The sequence below is a fragment of the Myxocyprinus asiaticus genome, chromosome 45 (genome assembly GCF_019703515.2).
Source record: "Myxocyprinus asiaticus isolate MX2 ecotype Aquarium Trade chromosome 45, UBuf_Myxa_2, whole genome shotgun sequence".
In the NCBI taxonomy this organism is placed as follows: domain Eukaryota; kingdom Metazoa; phylum Chordata; class Actinopteri; order Cypriniformes; family Catostomidae; genus Myxocyprinus; species Myxocyprinus asiaticus.
This window is the reverse complement of record NC_059388.1, coordinates 15,406,336-15,421,848: the sequence shown is the minus strand read 5'-3', so window position 1 is coordinate 15,421,848 and position 15,513 is coordinate 15,406,336. Positions and strand designations below refer to the sequence as shown.

At 36.7% G+C, this 15,513-nt stretch overlaps 1 protein-coding gene across 7 annotated transcripts in view; it reads right to left on the bottom strand.

Annotated features, from left to right (window-relative positions):
• Window positions 1–2,186: 2,186 nt before the first annotated feature.
• The window catches only part of anks1b (ankyrin repeat and sterile alpha motif domain containing 1B), a 240,466-nt gene continuing 227,139 nt past the window's right edge, over window positions 2,187–15,513 (bottom strand). For 3 of the 7 annotated variants that reach the window (XM_051687950.1, XM_051687945.1, XM_051687948.1), the window contains 2 exons: window positions 7,458–7,549; window positions 5,010–6,293 (listed from right to left, as the gene is read on the bottom strand). In XM_051687950.1, the coding sequence (XP_051543910.1) occupies window positions 6,245–6,293; window positions 7,458–7,549 (141 nt within the window). In that variant the 3' untranslated portion in view covers window positions 5,010–6,244. Of the gene's footprint in view, window positions 3,255–3,401; window positions 3,511–5,009; window positions 7,550–15,513 lie in introns of those variants that run through there. The other 4 variants (XR_007896108.1, XM_051687944.1, XM_051687947.1 and 1 more) reach the window with 4 other exon arrangements.

Genomic DNA, 15,513 nt, shown 5'->3' with positions numbered 1-15,513 from the left:
ACTAGTAGGAACTAAAGTTACAGAATTAAAAATATAATTTCCCAAAAAAGCTTTTTTACTGCTTACTGTTTTACCACAGCAGACTGAAATTGTTAGCATGGTTATTTATGAAAATGCTTGAAAATGTTTATTTGACAAAGTATCTGTTATCTGTGAACCATAATTTAAACATCATTCACATAAAACATCAAACTGATTACGACTGACACCTCTCCTATAAAGTTCTTCGCAGGAGAAGTGTGCTCTAGAACATTCCACTCAAAATGTCAATAAATGTACATTATTTTGTCAAATTTTGTGCAATAATATACAAACCTTTCGAGATATAAGCTCCATGGTATTTAAACAATGCCACTTTCATCATGTTTAATTGCCAAATTCCTGGTGACAGTGTTTGCAGGCTAGCGAGGCAACATTAGCTAGCTAGCTAATGAGAATAGCTTGTTGTAGTTACTAATTGTAGTCTAATTTCAGAGTACATGTCTACTTTTAAGTGGATGTAAATGCACAGGCTGTTTGCTAGCAAAATGGTGTAGTTACAACATCTACCAGCAGTGGCTAACTGCTGATGCTAACCAGCTAAACCTCTGAACTAGCTGGTACAGGTGTGTTTGATTATAGATGGAGGTAAACTTTTGAAGCACAGTAAACCTTCAGGAACTTGAAGATCTAGCAGATTCACTCTCTCACATGAATACAATATTGTATTGTTGTCTCTTTTATATTACATCAGTTATTAACTGGTCAGACTTGCGGTAAATGTTAGCTGTTGAAATATCAATTTTGTGTCCAAATAGTCCACTGAGAACCTACTAGGTAAATATTATGTGAGAAATGATCTTTTCCTGAAACACATAGTGACAGGAGGCCACAGACACTTGTGATATTCAGTGGCAAGCTGTGGAATCAAGTTTCAAGCAGGTCAGTTTGGTTAAAACAAAATCTTATTATGAAACAAAAACTGTGTGTGCATATTATAAAGTGACTTTTAAAAGCCTAAATCCACATTGAAATTATGGGATTCAAAAAGATTTTTTATTAAAACAAACAAACAAACAAAAAACAATAAAGAGATGTTATGACGTACAGTGAATAAGATATACTGTATATACAATTCTGTATTTAAGATTTCTAAGTCAAATAAATGCATTTGTGACATTGACATTCTTCAGAAGTGGTAAGATAAGTGTATTTTAAGTCCTTTTTACTATAAATCTCCACTTTCACTTTCAAAATGTGAAAGAATGTGACTGGCGATTTATGGTAAAAAGGACTTAACTGATACTATTGATCAGTTTCTCACCCACACCTACAGTATCATATCGCTGCTGAAGATATAGATTAAACCACTGGAGTCTTATGAATTACATTTATGTGGTTGTAACAGGGGGGACTGAAATGGGAAAGGAGGAGGCGGGAACCGGACGAACCATCAAAGTAATATTTAATAAAAACTTAAACAAAAAGACACAAACATAAAAACACACACGGCAGCTGCATGTGGCTCTCTCTCTCTCGAACTGCCGCATCCAGCTCGTCTTTATCCCTCTCCTTGGCTGATTAGCCTGATTAGGGGCCAGGCATGCGCACTCAAGGCCCGGCCCCACCATCCTCCTCGTCGCACTCCTCCCTCCTTTGCCTCAGGCCAGGAAACCCCCGGCATCACTGCCCTTCTGGCCCCGCCTGCTGGCAGGCTTTCCCACCTTCCTCATGACCTGGGAGGGAGACAAGGGGAGGGAAAAGGGGAGAGGGAAAGAGCGAGGCAGAGCGACAGTGAGAGAGAGGAAAAAAAATTGTTCGCTGGTTCCTAGACACGCTGTCACCTGGTCCTCGACCACTCCTCCACCCTCTGGCGGACGGCAGCCGCTCCTCCCCGGGCAGACAGCAGAGAGTCCTCCGACACCTGGCGGATGGAACACCCCTCCGTGTGGATCTCTCTCGAACTGCCGCATCCAGCTCATCTTTATCCCTCTCCTCGGCTGATTAGCCCGATTGGGGGCCAGGCGTGCGCACTCACAGCCCGGCCCCACCCTCCTCCTTGTCACGGTGGCCTTTATGTGATTTTTGGACTTTTAACTTCTGGTCACCATTCACTTGCATTGTGAGGACCTACAGTGCTGAGATATTTTTCTAAAAACCTTAATTTGTGTTCCAAAGAAAGAAAGTCAGACACATCTGGGATGACATGAGGGTGAGAAAATGATGAGAGAATTTTTATTTTTGGGTGATCTATCCCTTTAAGTACATTTTCTTGCTTCCACTGAAGCACGAAAGATGCTCTTTGGAACATTCTAAAATTATGCTGGGATAACATGGATGAAGAGGTTTAGCTCAAGTGCATTATTAAATGTTTTCTCAATTCAACTTTTTACTCATTTTAATTGCTGTACTGCTAATACACTTTGTATTGAAGTATATAAAAAAAACACAGAACAGAAGCGGTTACAAGAGTGGACTGATTTGAGACTTGTGAACCCCACAGTATGTAAAGTCCATTGGGTTAAATGCATCATTTTGGCTACACTACTCCTGTGGCCATGGTCACATGTGAGATACAATGAAAGTAATGTAAGCAGAATTTGTTCTTTTTTTCAGAAATGATAAATGCTACAGTATGTATGAGCTGTTTGTCACTGATTTTGCTCCCTGGAGTTTTATTTTGCTTGTTCTTTAAGCTATGGCCCAATTCTCACATATTCACAGTTCTCAAATATCTCATTGTTCTTTTTATGTCAAAATAACTGAACTGAATAACCACAAAGCCTCCATTATTTTGATATCTCTGCAGAAATCTACTTGGCACTTTCTGTAAGTGTTAATTAATTGATATGTAAGATAATTACATAAATGGTTATCCCCTGATTCTTAATTTAGTCAAAGGCTTTAGGATATGTACCATCTGGGACACAGTAGACTTCAGTTATCTAGTTATCTAATTCTCTCTCTCTCTCTCTCTCTCTCTCTCTCTCGTCGTTATGGTGAGAAATAAATGATGAAATGGAAAGTGAATGACAGCATATTTGATACTAGGTTATGTCAATCAGATCATCTTACCTCATCCACGTATTCCCAGCTGCTTTGAAAAAAGGGTGATGTGGACAGTTCTAAGATAGATGCTGTATACTATTAACAAATTGGAGGAATATAAAAATAAGAAAATAAAAGATGCTGTCATTGAACTCAAGGCTATACATTTCTGTTGAATGTAAATCTCAAAGAAAGAGTACCGGTGAGATCAACTCCTGAATGTGAACCTGGAAAACAATATATAAAAAACAACAGTCAGGTGTATCCTACATTTTTCACTGTGAAGTGTCTATGATTAAAATGTAAAACTGTTGTGGAAGCTCTTTCTAATGCTGTTTATTGAAAATAGATGCTCTGTTTTGAGTCTTGCTTGCCTGCTACCGTTCTTTAGGTGTTGGTTCCTCTTAAAGTCATTTGTCTGAAAATGGCTTTCTGGCTTCTCTAGGAGATCCATAATTGCAGCATAACTGAGTGTTAAACAGGCTGTGTAGAAAAAGATGCAAGCTCCATGAAAACTGTGTAAGAAATTAACTGTATCTCACCCTGCCTGAGGTACATATTATCCTGAAACACAAACGTCTTTAAACATGATCCCTGTCATGAACAGTGTTGGGTAAGTTACCCCCCCCCCACTACATATTACTAACTACTTCTCTAAAATTATATTTAGATTACTTTACTGATTACTTGATTGAAAAAGTAATCACATTTCTAATTACTTTACTTTTAAGTTACTTTCTAAAACACTTGTCACACACATTTATTTTGTTTTTCTTCTCAACAAATTCAAAATAATGTCTATTTTCTCCTTGTTCATTGTCGCACACCCTTCAGCTGTCACAGAAATGCAAACAGACATATGAACTTATTAATTCACATTTTAATTGTATTACACATAAATAATATATTTTTGAGAAATATTTGTAAAAATAATGTACTTAAGTCATTACTGTCATTAAAAGTCAGTAACTGTAATCTGATTACAAGGATTTAAAATGCAATGCATTACAATACATTTTGTGCCTAAAAGTAATTACATTACAGTAACGAATTACTTTGTAATCCGATTACACCCAACACTGGTCATGAAACATTATCAAATAGATAGATAGATAGATAGATGAAGGATGGATGGATGAATGAAGAGATAGATGGATGAATGGATGGATAAAACAGAAAGATAGTGAAGACGTACCTGTTTCTAATTTTGAAAATGTACGTGTGACGCGTCACCATCCTCATGGGTATCCTTTAAAAGGAAATCAAACACCCATATGTTTCCAGATGGATTCAGATATTCGCTGTTTTTTTTACAACCTTCGAAAACCATCCTTGGCTCTGTCTTATGTCTTCTTTTAAAGAGATAATTCATCCAAAAATGAAATTCTGTCATCATTTACCCACCCTGTAAATGATGTCGTTCCAAACCCATATGACTTTCTCTCTTATGCAGAATACAGAAGGGGATGTTTTAATGAATATCGTGGTCCGTCTTTTCAATACAACGGACCTAAAAGTATTAGAACAGTAGTTCATGTGACTTGTGCGTCATATTCGTAAGACATAAGTTTGTGAGTGAATATGAGCTATGACTAAAATCTCGAGTCGTTTCTCACCAAAACCAAAATCAAATGCCTTCAGAAGACTTGGAATATGATGCACAGGTCACATGGATTACTTTCATGAAACTTTTGGGCACTTTTAAAAGCTTTAAAATGAGTATCATCTGCCTTTGTATTGAAAAAATGAACCACAACATTCATTAAAATATCTCCTTTTGTCTTATGCATAAGAAAGATGAAGAAGAAAGAAGTAACATGGGTTTGGAATGACATGAGGGTGAGTAAATTATGACAAATTACATTTTTGGGTGAACTATTCACTATTTTTGGGTGAAGGCATAAGTCTGTTGATATCCAAAGCACATAAAATGACACTATACTGTAAATAGGAACAAACAGGTGTCACAGAATGGACAATGGTTCTACAATCTGGATTTATTCCGTGTGCTTTGCAAGAATATAAATAAAAGACAAAATTACAAAATCTGTGTGCTGGAAGCCCAAGCCTATCTACACATTAGTCCGCAATGATAACTAAACAATTCCACCCATTGCGCATACAACTGTGTTGTTTTAATGTTTTGACCTGTGAAATTTGGTACCTTGTTTACCAATGTAATTTACTGAGATTCATTTGAGTTTTTCTCTGTCATTCTTCATATATTTTTTGTTCTTTAAATTACATTACATATATGAACAATGATTCAACAAAATATTTATTTACAGTACTGTGGCAAAATTCTACAGTGACAATGAGTGAAAATAAGATATTTGTTTTATATATTTTTTTTCATCTGAAACGAAAGTAAAGTGGAGCAATCCACACATTCATTTCCTCTGCAGTACTAGAATAATATTTGTTTTGTGTTTTAGAATGGCTACGTATTCAAGCTTGATGTATCATATAAAAATAATGTAACATTAAGACGACATCAGACAAGAATTGCACAAAAAGAATAATTATAATAATAATAATTGTAAATGTTACAGTAATGGTAATATAGTTCTCTATTAAACATTAAAATGTCAATGCCAATATGAACATTAATCTGTACTGCATTGCCAATTCCATAATGATTTTGGCACAAGACAAAACCATTTCATGGTTGTCCAGTGCAATTAGTCCATTCACATTGTGCATATTATTTTTCTATCATTGACCACAAATAAACCAAAAGAAAAAAAGAAAGAAAGAAAAATAAAAAAGTACAGCAATTAATATCCATTTTTATCCGAGTCCAGACATGCCACGGTATTTTGGACAAGATGTTTAGTGATAAGTCAGTGTAGTGTGTCAGAGTCACCATAGTAACCGTTTCCATGGCAACTTGCCTTTCCCCCAGCTGTCTCTCACACAACAAAGTTCTATGACGGCCGCTGTCCTTCGGAATGCAGCGAAACCACAATTCAGAATCGCTGGTACATTCAAATTCGACAGACTTCTGTTTGTCCTATGCAGTGTGTTTGTGCGTATGCATACGAATGTTTCGTAAAAGGCCACGGGTCCACGTCAGTAGTCCTTGTACGTGTACATCAAGTCCCCGCTGAAAAAGTCCTAGAGTGAATCCATACACATGCGTTAAGAGAGGCTCCATTGACACGTTTAGGTTCCGTAATTGCAATGCATGTGAGTGAGGGTCCATGTTAGGGGCAGGCTACATTCTCTGAATTCCACTGTAATAGACATGGGCGTCCGCCATTGCCCTGTGAATAAAATCACATCACTTATCCAAAGTGTCCATCAAAAAAAGCCCCCCCTTCTCCAGCTCACATGGACTGCATGCTTTCAACTACACTGCATGTCTCAGGACTGGCTCATTTTTGCTCGTGTTTTTCATTCATAGCCAAAACCAAAAAAAGGAGAAAGAAAACACAATGGAAAAATTTGTAAAGGAAGGAAAAGAACAACGCACATTTTAAGAGACACATCATTTTGCGAATGTCTCAGTAAAATAAGCTTTCGTTAAATGCTATCTGACATATTTCCCTTTCAGATAGGCTGCAAATTAGTTTTAAGTTTTAATAGATTGTTAAAACAAGCTCTTAAGTCATATGCTGTTTAGAAAACACAAAGCTGTCTGGTTTAAAAAATCTCCCTTAATAAGGGACTTTTTTTCTGATAAGCAGTCATTGGTACTAAAAAATGAAAACTTTGCTATGTGACGCACAAACAAGACAAGCAAAATGTCCTTCTGTAAAGTCCAATCTCCGCTTCTATGCCAGACATTTAGGATGCCCAACTCAAAAATCTCTTCACCTCGCTAACTACGCTGTCTAGTGATGAGGAAAGTCAATCCCGACATTAAAAAACAACGTGTTTATAAGGCTTGTAGCAGCATTACGGTTTTAAGTTGTCATTCAAGCAGTCGAGGGGAGTGTGGGGGTGTAGGCGAGGGGAAAAGGCTGGAGAGTTGCTTCCCAACAAAGCGTAGGAAAAGAAAAGCGAGGAACAGAGGAAAGGAGAAATAAAAAAAGGGAGGAGGAAAAATTGAATGAAAAACAACTGCTTGCAACACTTTTTTGTGTTTTGAAGGAGAAAGTGAGTGCGCAGTGGCGCTTGATTGGCAGCGTGGCGGCCTGAGGGTTGATCGGGACCGTCCCGTATCATGCTGTGGCCAGAGTGGTGAGGGAGCGAGAGAGATAAAAAGAAGGGGAAGGATCGGAGGAGAGAAAAGACAGCGGCAGCGTCATCATGCAGAGGCCACGGTAAACGGGCGGGCTGGGCCGGGCGGAGAGACGCGGGTGGGCTTGTCACAGGTCACTGGGCCCGTGGCTCCATGGGGGGCCTCTAGAGGGCGCTCTCTGTAAGGCACACACACAGGAGTGGACAGTATTTTGGGTGTATATTAGAAAATAGTGGTCTCATACTTGGTGTTGGCTCCTCTTTTGGCTTCCTGTCCTGGCTCGACTATCCAGGGGACATTGGCGTGGCCCTTTTGATCCATTGAGGGCTGCTCCATCTGGGGTAGAAATAGGAGAGAGAGCAAACTTGTTAGGGAGAAGTAATTAAGAGGTTTAAGGGGTGGTCACACTACAGACATTTGTGAATGCAGGAGAGCTGGTATGCAAGCATACTGTACATGTCAAATTTTGGTTGTGTAGAAATTATCTACTTTTTAAAAACACTTTATTTTTTTACTTCGTATCGAAAAGGAGTAATTGACAGATATTTGAGTCCTTTTAAAGAGATAGTTCACCCAAAATAAGGAAATTTTGGTCCGTTTCTCACCCAAAGCGATCGTATTCTTCAGAAGACATGGATTAAACCACTCGAGTGGATAGATTAATTTATGAGGCCTTTTTGTTCTTTTTTGTGCTTGAAAGTTTTGGACCCCATTGACTTACATTGTCTTGACAAAAACACATAATACAGAGGCAGATCTCATCTTCATCAAAGTCACAAGTATAGACAAACACAATGTTCTTAAGCTAAAAACACACAAAAATTATAATCTTTCATGTCTTCATTGAACATCCCATTAAACATTCACAGTGCTGTGGAAAAAAGTAAGTGAACCCTTGGATTTAATAACTGGTTGATCCTCCTTTGGCAGCAATAACCTCAACCAAGTGTTTCCTGTAGCTGTGGATTAGACCTGCACAATGTTCAGAAGGAATTTTTGGCTACTCTTCCTTACAGAACTGCTTCAGCTCAGCCATATTCTTAGGATATTCTGTTGTGAACGGCTCTCTTGAGGTCATTCCACAGCATCTCTTTTGGGTTAAGGTCTGGGCTCTGATTGGACCACTCCAAAAGATGGATTTTCTTTTTTTGAAGCCATTCTGTAGTGGATTTATTTCAATGTTTAGGGTCATTGTCCTGCTGCATCACCAAACTTCTACTAAGCTTCAGCTGGCTCACAGCCACCCTGGCATTATCCTGTAGAATATCTTTGTAAATTTGGGAATTCATTTTTCCTTCAATGATGACAAGCTGTCCAGGCCCCGAAGCAGCAAAGCAGCCCCAAATCATGCGTGTTCTTCTCAAGCAATTCAACCTTAGTTTCATCAGGCCACAAAATATTTGCCCAGTAGTGTTGTGGAGTGTCAGGTTGGTCTTTGGCAAACTTCAGGGTTGCAGCAATGTTTTTGTTGGAAAGCAGCAGCTTCCTTCATGGTGTCCTGCCATGGACACTAGGGCTGGGGGAAAAAAATCGATTCTGTTACAAATTAAGATTTTTGAGCCAAACGATTTTAAAATCGTCTTCCTGATGAAAAATATATTTTTTTATTTAATAAATATGCTACAATGATTAATAGATAAGTATAGGATGCTATATTTGTGCAGAGTTCCACACTAACAGGTTTTCTCTCTGAGACGTTTTGTCTCTTTAAATCTTTATGTTTAGTCCTTTAATGCACCGCTGCTACAGCCATCGAAGCACCACTTGTTCACTGTCGGACGTCAAAATCTTCTGCTATGATCAATGTTCCTGTTATACAAAAATTTATTTGAGAGGTGTTGTGGAGAATATTTGTCAGAAGTCATTCTGCAGATTTTGTCTGACACTGCTTTAATTAATAGTTTAGTTTTAAAAAGGCTTATCGAACAGTTGGATGGTGTAAACTACATGTCGCGCCCCCGCAATATTTATAATCTAACAGCCAGGGTATTCATGCGCAGTGTCGGGTAATTTACCTGCCACTGTCAACAAGAAATGCCACTAGACACAAAGACGCGGGCTTGAGGAAACACACATGATTATATTTTGAAGAACAGACGATTTGAAGAAATGCCGGCGATGAGCGTGTCTGATTTGCTTATTTGTTTAGAAGTTCATTTGCGCTTTGGCGCCCACACGCGTAGCATGACTGTCTCGCGGAACACGCGTAAATGGTGAGTTCTCAGGATGCATATGCAAATAACATGCAGTGACATTGGGACTACAGGTGCATTGTCTTGTGTGTCAATTCAGTACAGCCCCAGAAATGGATCTTGAACAAGTTTACTCTTTAGCCTCCATTTGTATGTTGCAAAATTATCATTATGATAATAGTAGTAGCCTGTGGTAATATATGTTTTATTTTATATTCTAAATTAGTTTGATAAGTTAAAATGATATATTTATTTGTTGAATACAAATGGTCATAATGCAGCATAACTCCTTGCCTAGCTCAGACAACACACACTGACTGGTTGATTGGTAGTTTTAAATTGGTAGTTTTGCACATCCCCACCTTTTACCTGCAAATTATATATTACAGAGTGAAACAATTGTTGTTTCAGACACAACTGTTCTTGAATAGACATTTCTTTCTGAGAAAAAAGAGTTAAAGTTTATATATATATATATTTTAAGAAGTTTTTATATCAAAACATCAAATCGCAGTACTTACAGAATCGCAACATCGCAATACATATCAAATCGGCTACAAAATATCATTATAATATCGAATCGGGAGGTCTGTGGCAATTCCTAGTCCTAATGGACACCATGCCTGTTTAATGTTTTCCATATAGTAGACTCATGAACAGAGATGTTAACCAGTTCCAATGATTCCTTCAAGTCTTTAGCTGTCACTCTAGGTTTTTTTTTTACCTCATTGAGCATTTTGTGGTGTGCCCTTTAAGTCATCTTGGCTGGATGGCCACTTCTAGGGAGAGTAGCCACAGTACTAAATTGTCTCCATTTATAGACAATTTGTCTAACTGTGGACATATAAATATCTAAGCTCTTCGAGATAACTTTGTAACCCTTTCCAGCTTTATGCAAAGCAACAATTCTTGATCATAGGTCTTCTGAGATCTCTTTTTTGCAAGGCATGGTCCATGTCAGCAGATGCTTCTTGTGAATAGCAAACTCAAAATGTTTGAGTGCTTTTTATAAGTCAAAGTAGCTCTAACTCACACCTCCAATCTCGTTTCATTAATTGGATGCCAGGTTTGCCAACTCCTCACTCTAATCAGCTTTTGTTGACGTCATTAGCCTAGGGCAGTTATACTCAAATGGCGGACCACGGTCTGTATCAGGACCCAGCAAAGGAACAATACGAACCAAAACAGCACCAAACTTAACGATATCGAAGTCAATAAATACATTTCAGACAGTTTTCAAATCGACTGGGTGCCGTTTACCAAGTGCAGCGCAGCCTCTCTAGCAGAGGTGAAGAAACACCAGCCTGGGACCGCGTCCTATCCAATCACGTATGTATATGCAAATTAACCTCGTAGAGATCTGCGTTCTATCCTATCGTAGCAGATAAATACAGTGAGCAGCAACATAGATACTGGCCTTTTTTGCTAAAACACACTGCAGAAAACAAGAATGAAGCAAAGTGAACTTCATGTGTCTGAAATTAATCCGACCGTTTAGCTAAACCAGATTTGTGACAGGACAACGTGCTTCCAGAGCGCCTTTAAACAATTACGTTTTTTTCATCTAAAATTGATTATTTTTGTGAAAATGAATCAAAGATGTCATCATCTCTGGGCATACATGGCAAGGAAAAACAACCAGAAATTTTATGTTACTAGTAGTATAGTGGAATTCTCATGAGAATGTTTCCATTATTTGACATTTATATTCCATGTATAGGCCTACTTAACTTTAGCTAACAGTATTTTAAGCTTTACTATTGTGATGTACATTGTTTGCTGTTGGTAGATTTTCACATTATGGAAAATATAAAAACGGTCCATTCAGACTTTGACATTTTCCCACATTTTCTCTTGAGGGGTACGTCTGAACTCCCATAATACATCTTTCTTTAGTCACAAGGCCTTCTATGCACCTTAGGTATCTAAAAATATTCAAACACAAATACTGGACTGCTGTCATTCAGCATCAAAACAAACTGTTTATTTTATCTTTTAATATTTATATCAAAGTGCACTCGGTTGATGAACTAATTTAAGTATTTTAATCTTTTTGTAGAATATTCCCCAAACCCCACTACTCTGGCTTTGTCTCTGGGACCCCAATGTCACAATCCTTGCCTAATTTTGAAGAGACTGTTTTGACTTTATGATTTTTTCTTTTACGAAGTACTATTGCTGCCAACTTGTAAATGTATAATAACTATTTCATAAAATTGATTAAGCATTCCTTATGTCATTTCATAGCCACAGTATTCTGACTACTGACACCATGTAAGTTATTGTCTGGACCTTTGCTGGTAAGGAAATGTAGAGACCGGACCTCTTGTAACTTTAATTTGATAACCCTGGCCTAGGGGTTCACATACTTTTTCCAACCTACAATATGAATGCTTAAATTATGTATTCAATATGTACAAGAACAATACAATATTGTGTGTGTTATTAGTTAAAACACATATGTTCATAATTGTAACTTAGATGAAGATCATCCAGATTTTAAGACACATTTATGCATAAATGCAGGTAATTCCAAAGGGTTCACATACTTTTTCTTGCCACTGTATGTCCTTCAAAATATCTTCGTTTTTGTTCCACAGAAAAAAGGAAGTCATACGATTTTGAGATAGCATGAGGTTGAGTAAATGAGAGAATTATAACTTTTAGGTATACTATCCCTTTAAGGCACTATCCACTGCCATTGTATCGAAAAGACAAACGGAAATATGACAGAGTTTTCATAATTATTTTTAAATCAGTAATGTCAAATTAATTCATTTTGTCACATTCTAAAAGTCTACATCTCCATCTTGGAAAACTGCTATTGTCAAAACTACCCTACAACTAGTACATCTTTATCAACCAATCAAAACATTGTTCCTTGTTGCCACGGTACCCCAGACTTGCTCCACATTAAGCTGAGCTATACATGGCCCAGAAATACGATTCTCTACAAGAACAATAAACACAAGTACACACACACACACACAAATGCACAAACGAGTCATTTGCATCTGCTGTTGGCTTGTCTTGCAGTCTTTATCACGACTATCCATATGTAGCTGCATGAATATTAAATAACATAATCCTCACTGCCTGACTACCTCTGCTCTCAAACACACCCACACTAGCTTCATTCTTCTCCACATCTGAACACTTTAAAAAGAGACTCTAATCTTACACAATAAACCTTTAATATGAGGCATCAACCTGAAAAGGAGCTTAATGGGTTGATAACACACTTTTAGGGGAGGGTGAGTTGGTGTCTTGGATAAGAAATATTTTCATTCATGTTTTGTCAGAATATTTAGTCAGTGTATGTTCTGGACTGACAGAAGGGTAACAGAAGATTACCAAGAGTTAACATAGCAAATAAAGCAAACAAAATGGACAAATTTGAATGAAATCAGTTTTTTTTTTATTCTTGGTTAAAAAACTTCAGGGACAGCATCTGTCACATGCTGTTGCTTACCACAGAAATGTATTTTGACTCATCCCTTTAGTTGGTAAAAACAAACTAACTAACCAAATATGTGTGGACAGTTATGCACTTACAATGCAAGTACAACAGTTGCCCCATAGACTTCAATTGCAAGTGCCTTTCTTTGTTTTGCTTTGACAAGTTGACATTTTTTGTAACTTGTATTTGACCTGGAATATTCCTTTAAAAAAAAAGAACAAAAGAAAACACTGACAAAACTAATTGAAAAAAAAAATGAAAAATCGAGCAAAGGAAAATGAAAAAAGACCTAAAATGTAACTGTTTGTGGATGATGGAGGACTTGTGATGTAGAAGGAAGAGGAGAATGGTGACATATATATATATATATATATATATACACTACAGGTCAAAAGCTTTGAAACACTTGACTGAAATGTTTCTCATGATCTTTTGATCTGAAGGCGTATGCTTAAATGCTTGAAATTAGTTTTGTAGACAAAAATGTAATTGTGCCAACATATTAATTTATTTCATTATAAAACTAAAATGTAACAAAGAAAAAAGTTTTTGAAATTGATGACTTGGACCAAATAATAAAGAAAAGTATCCAATAAGTGCCCAATATAGATGGGAACTTCTTCAGTACTGTTTAAAAGCATCCCAGGGTGATACCTTAAGAAGTTGGTTGAGAAAATGTCAAGAGTACATGTCTGCAAATTCTAGGTAAAGGGTGACTACTTTGAAGATGCTAAAATATAACACAGTTTTGATTTATTTTGGATTTTGTTTAGTTACAACATAATTCCCATAATTCCATTTATGTTATTCCATAGTTTTCATGACTTTACTATTAGTCTAAAATGTGAAGAAAAAAAATTATAATAAAGAATGAGTAAATGTTTCAAAACTTTTGACCGGTAGTGTGTGTGTGTATATATATATATATAATAATAATAATAATAAAGAATGAGTGTTTCAAAACATTTGACTGGTAGTATGTGTGTGTGTGTGTATATATATATATATATATATTAAATGCATTTGAAAATCAAGTGTAACTCATTTAATAAGTAAATAAGTAAAAATAAGTAAATCTAACTTGATAATGGTAATTCCCTACAAGATAAATATTGCCTTTATAACTTAAAAAATGGCCTGTAAATGTATAAATTCGAGGTGGCATTACATGTAAAGTCTAATATGTCAAACAAAATTTTGTTGAGTTCAAAACACTCCAAATTTTTTTTTTTTTTTTTTTTTTTTTTTTGTTGAGTAAAACCAGCACAATATTTTTTAGGGCTGCATAAAAGAGACAAATTCAGTTCTAGTGGATTAACACAGCATATCATGTCCATATGGAGAGATAATGTTTCAACATAATGACCCATTTCTCCTAAACAAGGGAAGATCAATAACACCTCATAGCCACAGAGGATGCTGTTTGTGTTCAGGCTGGGTAACAGATGCTGAGTCAGCAGATCACAAACACATACACACACACACACACAAGTTGATTCAGCTATCCTTATGAGGACTCTCCATAGACATAATGATTTTTATACTGTACGAACTATAGATTCTATCCCCTAACCCTACCCCTAAACCTAACCCTCACAGAAAACTTTCTGCATTTTTACATTTTCAATAAAACATTGTTTAGTATGTTTTTTTAAGCGATTTGAATTATGGGGACACTAGAAATTTCCTCATAAACCACATTTCTAGCATAATACCCTTGTAATGACCAGTTTGTAACCTAAAACAAAGACAGCGCATTCTAAAATTCTAAACAATTATTTTCTATGAAGTTAAGCACACACCGCCAACGCTCTTTAGTTTTCCATTAAAATTGACCCAAATCATTATCAAAGGACATTTAATAATCTGTGGTTTAAACATTTTATTTACTCTAGCCATCACTAGATTATATATTGTGTATATGTATCTTTCATATAGCCAACACAATGTATTTCCGGTTACAAGTATGTCGTTTTGTGGTTTGGCAGCTTGAATGAAAGACCTATTCAAGGCTACATACAGAGAAATGACATAATAAACATCGTCATTTCTAATCATTCAGTTTGCACAGTTACACCAGTTTCATACACTAACCTGCAAACTCAACAACATACATTTTTTTATTCTTGAAGTAGTACAAAATCTTTCGTAGCTTTGGACTGCCATCTGCTGCACCGCACCAGCTCGTCCTATCTGTGTGTGATACCTGTGCCTTTCCTACCCAAGACACACTTCAGTAAATGTTACATCACCCTCTTGTGGTCTCCCAGTGCTATTACGCCAGACTGTTAAACAAAAGACCAACTGAGTGAATTTGAAAGTACGCAAATCCAAGTGTATCTGTCTGCATCCTACAAGACTACAAGGAACACTCACTTCATGACACGCCTACTAAACGTAACACCCTCCTTGGATCATAAAGTGATTCTATTGGCAACAAGAACTTTCAAAATACTATGCAATCTCTGTATGATTCATATTCATAACTCTTTAAATATGACAAAGTATAACTTTTAAATTATATGTCATATTTCATTTGATTAAACCTGACAATATAAATGGTAAACTGAACTTACTTGTTTAATAAGAAATTTTGTGGAATTGCTCTTTATTGTATTCCTGAAGGTTTTTGTACTATTTCTGCTTGC